This window comes from Mangifera indica, unplaced genomic scaffold (assembly GCF_011075055.1).
Source record: "Mangifera indica cultivar Alphonso unplaced genomic scaffold, CATAS_Mindica_2.1 Un_0034, whole genome shotgun sequence".
NCBI lineage: Eukaryota > Viridiplantae > Streptophyta > Magnoliopsida > Sapindales > Anacardiaceae > Mangifera > Mangifera indica.
In genome coordinates, this window is record NW_025401126.1 from 188364 (window position 1) to 200791 (window position 12428).

General features: G+C 33.9%; 1 protein-coding gene across 1 annotated transcript; it reads right to left on the reverse strand.

The window, feature by feature from the left end:
* Positions 1 to 155: 155 nt before the first annotated feature.
* LOC123206384 (probably inactive leucine-rich repeat receptor-like protein kinase At3g28040) lies at positions 156 to 3705 on the reverse strand. Its single transcript, XM_044623576.1, has 2 exons — positions 2008 to 3705; positions 156 to 1730 (listed from the first exon to the last, which is right to left on the reverse strand). Exons 1-2 carry the CDS (start codon positions 3558 to 3560, stop codon positions 254 to 256), a joined length of 3030 nt encoding a protein of 1009 aa, XP_044479511.1. The 5' UTR covers positions 3561 to 3705; the 3' UTR covers positions 156 to 253.
* Between the last annotated feature and the right edge of the window lie 8723 nt (positions 3706 to 12428).

A 12428-nucleotide genomic window follows, 5' to 3' on the forward strand; every position in this document is an offset into this window, starting at 1 on the left:
TTAGAATTGGATTTCATTGTTCAGTCATTGATGACTGGTTAATCTAAATTAATGCTTCATATTAATTGAATTACATAGTCTCGTTGCTCTTTATAAGATTTCTCGAGCATTTCTAAAGTTGTGCAATAAAAATTTTTTGAAAAACAAACTGTCGATTCCATCAAAGTTTAAATATACTGCGAAGTAGAGTACAACACATCAAACTGAACAAAAATAAAGATAATTTCAACAAATCAAATTAAGAAATAAGTCCTCAGAACATTTCCATTCTTTCAGGTAGTGCGGTCTTGATGACTTGCAAAATTTGTAGGATTTCATCCATGGAAGGCCTGCTTGAAGGCACTTGAGAAGTGCAAACCAGGGCTAATTTGAGCACCGGCAATACCTCATCTTCTGGATACTCTCCCATGCCTGAATCCACACATTCAGATGCATTCCCTTGCTCTAACATTACTCTCACATGGTCACTTAATATCACCACATTGTCCTCTCCATATTCAACCGCTCTCCTCCCTGTCACCACCTCAAGTATCAGCACCCCAAATCCATAAACGTCACATTTCTCATTCACTCTCAGGCTCTGGCATGTCAATTCTGGTGCAACATACCCTACTGCACTCTGAAACCTATTGCTCATCACATGTTTATCCAACTTTGTCAACAATCTCGCCAGGCCAAAGTCTGAAATCTTGGGGTTGAGGTTATCATCTAGCAAGATATTGCTGGGTTTGATGTTGTAGTGAATTATAGGCGGACGGAAAGAGTGATGCAGATGAGCAAGTCCTTTAGCTGTTCCAAGTATTACTTTGAATCTGTCTGCCCAAGAAAGAGGTGGAGTTGAAGGGAGCCTTTCATGAAGCTTGGCTTGCAAGCTACCATTTGGTGCATAGTCTGAGACTAGAAGTTGTAATTGAGGTGTCCAATAGTAGCCTTCCAGGGATATCAAATTCGGGTGCCTTGCTTTTCCCAGTACTCGAACCTCTCGTTCGAAGTCTTCAGGATGTTGAATTATGTTTGGTGTAACAAGCTTTTTGATTGCTACTATTCTTCCTTGTGTGCCCAATGGGATCCTGTATACAGTACCGAAGACTCCTTCTCCAATCTCTGCTGCCTTTTTCAGGATGGCTTCAGGGTTGCTGATGATCCAATCCGGTGATGATCTTGTATCGAACAAAACAAGCTTACCGGCAGAAATACTACCGGACTTTGAAGAGCTTGAGCACATGCTTTCCAGGGCAGTATCAACAAAGGCAAGTTTCCTTCTGGCTGATACATTTAAGAGACTAATTACTACCACTCCAAATGCAATTATAGCAGCTGCTGAAATCGCAACAATTGCAGAAACAGTAAGGAACATATGCCGACCCGATTTCTGATTTGAGGATTCAGTTCTTGGCCTATGACCATCAGTTTGATCAGTATATTCATTTGGGTTCAGAACAAGAGGCTTTGGAACATTCATTTTACAAGGTCCCTTTAGCAATGGTGAGCAGAGGCCTAAATTTCCCTGCAATGCACTTTGATCCAAGGTCGGAAATACACCAGCAACAGGAAGCCTTCCTATGAGTCTGTTATATGACACATTTACAGCCAGAAGATTTTCCAATTTTCCTAACTCTTGTGGTATCTCTCCGCTTAGCTCATTAAACTCCAACTTCAGAATCTTCAGCTTATTCAATTTTGAAATGGATTTTGGGATAGACCCACTTAAGTTATTGTGTGAAAAGCTCCTGCATATACAATAAAAAGTCAGAATAACAAAGCATTTTAAAATTTTCATTTCAAGTGATATGTCACCTTATAAGCTATCCTAAAGACTTAGGCTGATTCAGTGTCACAATAGGCTTAAAAGGATATTCAAGCGTAATGTGATGCCAATGTTGTGTTGCATAAGTCTAAAAAGTTACTTTTTTCTAATGCCAACATTTGTGTGGAGAAACTCATTTTTCTTGTAGTTCTATGTTTCAGTTGAGGATAAAAAAGGGAAAAGAAAAGGTTAGGACTTACAACAAATAGAGGGATGAGCAATTTCCAATCTCTTCAGGAATTGGACCTGCCAATGAATTGCCATCCAACTGAAGAATTCCTAAACTTGCAGATTCACATATATCTTCAGGAATTGAACCATACAAGTCATTGTTTCGAAGGTCTAACTCCGTCAGGTTCTGAAAGTATCCAAGCTCTGGGGGTATCCTTGAGTGAAGATGATTCCATGATAAATTCAAGTATCTCAAATTAGCAAAAAGACCCATTTCTGCAGGAATACTTCCAGCAAGATTATTACTTGACAAATCAAGTATCTGTAAAGATTCGAAGAGTTTACTTGATCCAGGTGGTATGGTACCCATCAGTTCATTTTCTGAAAAATCTACCACTTCCAATCCCAAATTAAACAAACCCTCCGGCATGCTACCATTAAAGCTATTTCCCCTCAAACTAATCACTGATAACTTTGTACATTCAGCAAATGAGCTTGGAATTTTTCCTGTTAACTTATTATTAGACAAACTCAAGTATTTAAGTGACTTCAAGTTAGCCATTGAAGAAGGGAGGCTTCCTGTCAAACCATTGTTGGAGAAATCAACAAATTCCAGAGAACTTATATTACCAATCCACTGAGGTAAATCCCCTCTCAACATATTACTTGATACATTGATAAAGCTCAAAGCATTCAGCATCCCAAAAGACTCTGGCAATTCTCCAATTAAAAGATTATTGCTCAAATCCAACCTGTTCAAATGCGGGCAGAATCCAATATCTTTTGGTAGAGGTCCTGAAAACTTATTACCCTTCAGTTGTAACTCTTTCAGGTTATGAAGAATCAGCACTCCTTCAGGAATTGAGCCTGAAAAGGCATTGTTGGAAAGATCCAAAGTCCTGAGCCTTTTTAATGACCATATCCGTGAAGCGAAATCCGGTTCACCGGAGAAATGATTGGCTGAAAGATTGAGAGTGTTTAACGATGAACATCTAGAGAGACTACTAGAAAGTGGTCCTTCGAGATTATTACCAGCCAAAGAAAGATAACGCAGTGATAAACATTCAGCAAATAGATCGTCAGGAAGTGGACCTGAGAGAGAGTTCTCAGAAAGATCTAAGAACTTTATTGAAGTGGAATTCACAAGCGTTGAAGGAATAAGGCCTGAGAGACTATTGAAGCTCAAATTAAGTCTTTCGAGGCTACTGATGAGGCCAAGTTCAGGACTGATATTGCCACTAAAATTGTTATGCGAAAGTGAAAGTACCTTCAAATGCTGCAATTTTTGAAGCCCTCTTCCGATTTTTCCTGATAATCCCAAGCTATCAAGAGAAACTTGAGACACACGGCCATTTAATGGATTGCACTGTATGAATCGCCATGAACATGGAGAGTTATCATCTTCATTCCAAGATTCAAGAAACGCAGAAGGGTCTTTAAGCTCTGACTTGAAAACAATGAGGCCTAAAACATCATCGTTTAGTTGAATAGAAGCATCATCGTTGTCCATGCAGTAGCCTGAAGCCATGAAAAGAAGAAAATATACGACCAGTTTAACATCAAACTGACGCATTTTCATCATTCTTTATTTTTTCCAGTGCTTGTTATGAAAATATTTTATAACATGAGAAGGGAAACCATATGATTAAGAAATTGAAGATATGAAGGGAATGAAGTTCAGATTCTGCAGAAGGCAACTTGAAAAAGATGTGATAGGACAGTGGTCACGAGCGGCAGTTTAATGTACAATTATTTGTCATGTGAATACCCAAAACAAAATTGGAACTCAAGTTAAAGATAACTTTTTTAAGGACTCCATTCATTCGTAGGTTAAACTTTTTTAAAGGAAGGCTGAATAACAATTTCCCACTTAAATTTGGATAAAAGTGCCATTTCACACTCATCTAAATTTGAAAAGTCTATTTTACCCACCTCTGTCAAGTCAGTCATTAGCTTTATTGGTCAAAATATATTTTTGTCACTATATATAATATATAATAAAATTAATATAATTTATATCTTTAATAATATAAATAAATTACACTTTTCAACATAACTACATTATATTTTTCTTTTTTTATTCTTATCTTGTTATCTTTTTCTCTTCTTCCCCTCTCATTTATTGGCAGCTAACAAACATCGAAAGAGAACCAACAGATTTGGATGCGACTGGGGTTAATGCAGACAAAGAGATGTCTTGCAGTTGGTTGCAACAACATGGTCCAAAGAAAGCAGAGCTTGGTAGTGACAGGTCTAAGTGACAAGCAACATATCCATCAACTACTAGTTGGCAACAATACAAGAGTGACGACAATGGGAGAGGACCAGTTTGCCAATGACTTGTTTTAATTTTCCTTTTTCATAATTACTATCTAGGGGTAGAGGACATTTTATAATTATTTGGGGGATAATTTTTTTATTTAGCTTCAATAAAGATAGAGGGCATATTTGTCTTTTTGTTAATTTTATTTTAGAAAAATGAGTAATATTATACGAACTCATTTTAAATACATTAATGAGTACATATTTATATGTGTCATTATATGATTGAATTTTATTTTATCTTTAATTTAAAATTATTCAATTATATGATGACATATATAAATGTATTTAAAATTGGTACACATAATTTTATTCAAAAAGAATTTATTAAAAAATTTACCATATTGGCCTTAAAACTCTACAAACAACACAAAATTCAAAATATTCTTGAAGAAAATTTTATTAATTTACATGAAAGCCAAAGCCCTTTTAAAATATATTTATTTATTTATATTTATACAAAGATATAAATAAATTCTCTTAAAATTAAATATAAATTCCTTCCGATTTATTTGCCAGAGAAAATATCATATTCAAATTACCAAACAAGTGGGCATGGGCGTTTGGAATTACAAGGCTGTGATTTGTCTGGAAGCTGAAGGCATTATTGCTGTGACTAAAAGTGGCCGCTGCTCGTGACTCAATTTTATAATTTCAATATGTCTATGAGTCAATTACCTTGTCCCACCCAAAGTTTTGCTCAAAAGCATTTTTTCATTCCTTGTGATATAAATCACATTTTTCAATTTTAAAAGAAAAACAAACCCCTGAAAATATACAGTAAAAAGGAAAAGTAGCGAATTCTGTATAGCTTGACATATGCTAGAGTTCTAGATAAAATCAAAATAAAACAATAAAGAAAACTGGAGAAGAAGAAAATGAGTTGTGTTTCCTTCTGTAAATCAGATTCCAATCAAACATCTTCAACTTTCCTCTTAATCTCATCAAATCAAAGTTTTTTCTTCTTCCTCACTACCATTTTAGCAAACATGGTGATGTTGAAAGGTCATGTTTCTAGTTTCCTTTAGCAAACATAATGATAGTGGAAGATTGTAATCGCACCCTTTGCCTCTTTCAATCGTCGACCTATTGTTTGTATCAAATAATAAGGATAATACAGAAATTATAGATTTAATGGCGGCAGGAGGAGGGGTCAAGGAGGGTTAATTGACCCTCTAGCTTTTTTTTTTTTTATTTATAAGTTTATATATATTTACATTTGTGCTCCTCATATTATATGAACAATGTTTTGTTATAAAATGTATATTTTATCTTTAAACAAGCAGGATTAGATTTCTACCAAGTTTGTTTAAGCTCAAAAATGAATTCAACTCAAATAGACTTGAAATGAGATCAGCTTAAATGAATTTGAACTCGAGCTTATAAGATGTTTGGCTTGTCAAGTTCACAAATTTGAAAAAATTAATACAAATTTACTAAAATGACGTAATTTTGACCAATACATATCAAAACGATATCATTTTAGTCATTTTTATTTGGTTATAGTATCAAGCGAACTCGAAGCTCGAGTTCTAAATTTGAGTTTAACTCTCCTCAAACCAAGACTAACTCGAGCTTGACTTGTATCAATCCAACCCTAAACACAAGCAATAGAGGTAGACTAAGTGAAGGAGAGTTATTCGTGCTTCTCACCTACGCACCCTTTTCTCCACAACAGTGTCAACCCTCCTCCACCTTCATATTATATTGTTGTCTAGTTATTTCTTCAGGTATCAAAATATTGTCAACCTTTTCTCCACAATATTTTTAACTTAATGTTTACATTTTGAATATACTCTCTATTGTCAAATTTATGGGATTGAGTGTGTTTAAAGACATGGATTGCATAACTAGATCAGACCGGCCAGTCAGACTAGCTAGCCGTTGAACCGGGCACTATAGTGGTTTCTGTAATGCACAAAATCGTTTTTAATTAATTTTTAGAGTAAACTGCGAACAGACCAGTGGTTTAATAATTTCACAGTTTAAACCGCAGGTGGACCGGTTTCTACAGACGTTTGATGTGGTTGACGACAACATGCATTAATATTTGCATGCCAATGTTTCGCTTTCTCCTTCTCTCAGTGGTTTATGCTACTTTCTAGAGCTTTCTATTGCATCTTGGAGCTTTCTGCTGCTTTCTAGAACTTTTTGCTGTTGGGTTTCCTTTCTCTTTGGCTGCATTTTCTTGTCAAGAAGCTGCTTTTTTGGGTGATGCTTTGGATGCTTTCTAGTATGCTGCTTCTGTCTACTTCAGCCGAAGTATGCTTTCGTGGCCTTTTCTTAAGCTGGTGTAGCACATTGAAGTCAGTTTTCTCTGCCTCTCCTTGCCTGCGCCTGAGGATTTTGGAGAAGCCTTGCCCTGTTGCTGTTTGTCTCCTGTCCATTTGCCTTCTTCCTGCTGCAACTCTCTGTGGTTCCTTGCCAAGTTTTATGCCGATTTGTTTCTGAATTTTCCAGATTTTCTTGGGTGCCATGTCTTCTTCTAGTCACCTAGGCCCAGTTGGCTTCTGTTGGTCTCTTGTTGGCTACTTAGGATTCTAAAACTCCGGTTTGACCGACCAATCAAAATAGTCTGACCGGTTGGACCAAAACCAGTATTCAAAACGGTTTATGTCCCGATCTGGTTGTTAAAACATTGATTAAAGATCTTGCAAAAGGAATGGTTGAAATAAAGAAGAATAAGATGTTTCCTGTTAGGTTTAGGTTCACCCATGACGGGTTAATCCAACCTAGTTTACTTTAACTATCAAGGGCAATTAGTGCAAAAGTTCTGGCAGTTGGTCTTTTATTTAATGTCCAAAACTACCTTCCCTCAAAGGTAATTTTTTACATAATATTTTTAAAAAAAAGTTTTTTCTTCTTCTTCTCCACACATATAACCAAAATTGCATAGTAGTTCTTGTCTCCCAAAAGGAATGCAATACGTGGGCAAATGGAGTCGTGGAAATTACTCACATCAACACCTCGTGTCGTGTTTGAATAGATTTCATCACAAACTTGAAGTTGGGTACATGTATTTATATTTACAAAATTTACAGTATTTACAGAATGTTATGTTTAGCATGTTTAAATTATTTCTAACATTGGTATCAAAATCTCGGTTGCAAAGAAATCATCTTTTTTGTGAATTAAATTTCGTACTTTGTGATTTTTATAATCTGGAATTTTGATTTGTAATTAAAATTACGTTTAAAATTTGTTTTTGGCACGAATTAAATTCTACCAAAATTGACTGAAATTAGAGGATAGAAACATGTTAGAATGATTACTAGATTATTATACATGTCTTGAATTGAAGAAACACATCAAATTCAGCCTAAATTGATGGATTCAGAGTCAAAAAATTGTGACCCATGCAATGTCATTCAAGCCATCATTTGTCAAATTTCGACCACTATGGAGGTCATCGTCTATCTGAGAAGGATGACTAAAGGGCTACAAAAACCTCATGGTCCCATCATCAGAAAATGGTCAAAAGATGGTCAATTAAACAACCAAATTTTTAGGGTTCATGCAAAAATCTGGGTAGCAATCAAGTTGGAAAAACTCGATTGTCCGACTCATTTGTCAACAGGCTAACCAAACCCATTGATCAACAGGTCAACCCATGGTAAACCAGGTTAACCCGAACCAATCAATGCCCATCCAAGTCAATTAATCAGTCAACAATCAAAACTTGACCTTCATCATTAACTAGTGCGTGTGAGCATGTAATAGTATTCTCCCAGTGCATGGCAGTGCATGTGGCTCACTCTTAGCGCGTGAAGACACGTGCAGGCATTACTATAGTGAGTGGAAGCATTGATTTGGCAAGTGAATATAGTTGCATGACATTGTGTGGGTAACTCTTTTCAACATGTTTTGGCACATGAAACTTGTCTACAAAATGTGACAACTATGTGATGTTTGGATCTATACGTGAAATGTGTTTCATGGGTCTTAAGGTGTGTAAAAACATGTAAAACCTTATTCTAGCTTTCAAAAATGCATATTGGTGTTTCGAAATACATGTTTCTAATTCATGCACGTTTGTTGACTAAAAACCATCACATTGTGTAAATGATGTGATTATCTGATGATGTAATGGTACATGTTGAGACTATATATAATCTATTGCACTCTCTTAATTGGAAAAGAGATAGTACATAGTCTAATAATATCTATGCATGACTATTAGCCTTGTAATGAATAATCTTGTTTGGCACAAGAATTTGAAAACTTTTGATACTGAGCAAATATATTACAGCTTGCTAAAGAGCAACATTTAGTAATGTACGAGGGAAAATCCACCACTTTGATGTTATTCCCAAATTAACGAAATGTGGTTATTTGACCTATCACAAATTTTATAGAGACTTTATCATAGATAAAGTGACTCTAAGAATGATACGAGTTGATAAAATAGTCCTAATCATAATAAATGATATATTTGTTGTATATATATTTTATTTATGTTAAATGTGAGAATTCTGAGATTTATAGAATTTAATGAAATTTTCATCCAAAATTAATATTGGAGTAATTAGATTGAATTTTAAAATGTCGAGCATTTGTGTCATGGAATATGATTAAGAACACAATAAACTTTCGATAAAATGAACATAGTAAACTTTAAATGTCAAGCAATTGATGTATATTTGGTTGCATTGATTGAGTTATGTCTAATATATGTCTTTGTGATTTAGTTAACCCCTAATGTCTTAGGACATGATGGCTGATTTGAATAATAAGGATATTGAATGAAGATAATTTTAACATGTATCATTTAAAATGCATAATATCATAGATGAGCAAAAGGCTTTGGAGGTTGTAAATCAAGTTAAGATAGAGTCACAACTAACTGAGGGATAAAAACCCAAATGGTGCCTTACAAACAGGATGTGGATACACATCATACATGTCAGAAGCAAGACTCACTTCGTGTGATATCTTGGCTTGTTCCATGAATAACACTCTAGTATACAAGTACTAGTAATGTTCAACTACATATATCATAAGTATGGTTTTGATTAAAAAATTTGAAAAAACTGCAATCCCGAAATAAAGGTAATTGATTGTTAATTTGATTAAATATCAAATATGATTATAGAACTGAAGTCAGCTAGACGCAACCTGACAAATGAACAATAGGTTCATTTAATAGAGCAATTTTTTCCCTAAAGTGGGAGCGTATAAAGGTGCATATGACCCATAATAAAAATATAAGGACTTTTGTTAGTAGTTCTTGCCACATAGAACTAGAAGACAATCGTTCTTAAGGCAACTAGACCTAGTACTCATACATACATTGCAAAATCAACTTCAAAAAGTAAATGGCTTAAATCCGAGTAAAGGAAAGAGGTCGTATAATACTCAAAGAATAAGAACAAGGAATTGAAATGGAAAAGTGGCAAAACTACTGGAAAAAGAGATGGAAACAAAATGAATTATTGTAATAGAAACAATGAAAGTTATTTCGCTCGTGAATGAACGTAGCTAAAAATAATATTGTCTCATTCTATATAAAGTGACGAAACTTTATTTTTTAGTACTATAATATTAACTAAGTATTATCCTATATGGATTATGGACTCAAAAGTCATCGACCATGTAGCCCATGTTAGAAGATCTTTAGTGGATTTCTATCAAATTTTGAAGAAGGTGAATTGGATGTATGTAGGCAATAGCACAAGGGTTGTAATAAGAGGAATGGACATGAGCAAATGAGCTTTGCTAGGTGGTTGAATCCAATACCTACATAAAATCCTATATACTCCAAATATTCGATGAATCTTGGTCAAAGTACTTGTTCTTTTTAAACTATGATATAATAGATTTGATTTCTATGGATTTGGTTTATTGGTTGAATAGTTATACGGTGTTTACCACATTTCATTATGATAATGTTAGTTTTTCATTATTTGTTTCTCTTATATGTATAGATATGAATGTAAATATATGATATATTATATTAGGGCACGTTTGTCAAGATGGGTTGAATAAATTAGCCTATGAAAGTTTATTAGGAATCTTTACATAAATAAAACTGTCCATGTGTATGCATTGCCTAACTGGAAAAACTACTAGAAAACCATTTAACAAAGCTACAAGAGTTTGACTTCTTTTGCAATTTATGTATTTAGGTATATGTTTTCCTATGAATGTAAAGTTTGAGAAGGTATCTCATATTTTATTATTTGTGTTGATGACAATGCTCGATTCGATCTTGTCTATTTGATCTCTATTAGTCAAAAGTCGTAGACTACTTTAGACATTATATATATAATTAAGGTTGAAAATCAATTAGACAAAATGAATAAGAGTTTTAAGAATTGACCGAAATAGTGTGGCAATTAGTAATTCTAAGAACTTCATAACAAATTGGTATAGTAGAGGAGAATAATTAAAATCTATTGGGAATGGTTAGGTTAATGATGGCACAAACAAAACATTAACCTTACATTTTAATAATATGATGTTAGTTGTTACTTACGTACTTAATCGAGTGTCTACTAAATCAATTGTTTTCACTCTCTATGAGTCATAGTTAGGGAAAAAACCCGAGTTAATTGATTGCAACTTTAGTAGTTTTGCAATGTTTACCTTTAGCTTTTCCCATGAGTTAAAAAAAAAAAAAAAACAGGACCAAAAAGAAAGGAATGTATCTTGATAAGATACGTTGAACCCCCCATGGGTATATGTTCATTAGGGGAGGATTCCACTGAAAGATTAATTGAAATTGTATTAGGAAATACTACATTCATAAAAGATATTTTTTTTAATAAGGGTGATGTTGATAAAAGGTTTCATCTGAATGAGAGAGAGAAGAATGAGGATAAATACATTTTAGCAATCATTAGTTGAGTCTTGAGAGATAATACCTAAACTTATTCTAGGCAATAGGAGCGAATGCAATTGAGCTCCAATCTATTTTGGATAGTGGGATCAATGATCCTCAACTGCTTGCTTCGTCCATCTCAATCTAGTGGGAGCATTAAGATTAAGTTTTAATCTATTTCGGATAGTAAGAGAGATGATCCTCAATTGCATAGAAGTGGATGTCCAAAAGTACTCTAGTGACATTTTAAATTGAAAACAAGATTTTCACAACTGCTCCCCAAGCTGATGAAAAACCTAAAATCATAAAAGAAGTTAATTCATCTCTTGCTAAAAAAAATGTTGAGATGCGTTGGAAGAATAGATGGAATACGTAGAAAACAAACCAATTCTAGGTTTTGATTGACTCATCGTTAGGTCGAACACTCATTAAGAACAATTGGATTCCCTAAATCAATCGTAAGACGGATAACTCAATAAATAGATATAATTTTGCTTTATAGCGAATACCTATACCTAATAAGTATAGATTGTGAAGAATAACGTTTTTGTCATTTATAAAATTTACTTCAATATATTTGATTCTAACTGTAGTAACACATTTGAATTTAGAATTATATTATATGATTATCAAGACAAATTCCTTAGTGGAGAACTTGGCAAAGAAATCTGCGTGAAACGAGATATGAATTTGTTGTTATAGGTTTAAAACATAGAGTGTGCAAGTTTCAAAAACATTAAATGACCTAAAATTCTCATCCAGACACTAATATTTGAAATTTTATAAGTGTTAATACCTTATGACTTTAAAATTATTAATCAAGACCATCATACCTATGTGACAAAGTTGATGATAAATTTGTAATTCTGTCAATGCGTGTGATGATGAGTAGATAGATAAAAATGATTTGAAGTAATGGTCATCAAAGGATGGTTGCCCATATTTTTAACCTACAAGATGTGAGAAAGTAGATTTCATATTTGGAGTTAAAATTGAGAGGGATTGTTCAAAAAAACTTTTGACTCTATCATAAGAGCATAATATTCAAAAGATTATAGAACAATCTAATATGGTAAGCTATGAACCCGTTGGTACTTCTGTGTCAAATGATAAATTATTGAGTCGAGAGGTATGTCCCAAAATTTAAGATAGAAGCAGAGAAATGTCAATAGTTACTTATTCGAATATCATCGGATGTATAGTGTATGTTATGGTGCATACATGCCCAATCATTTGTTTTTATTGTTAGGCTAGTTAGTCAATATAAGTCAATATTGGAAAGAACACTGAAAGGTTGTCTATAGAATA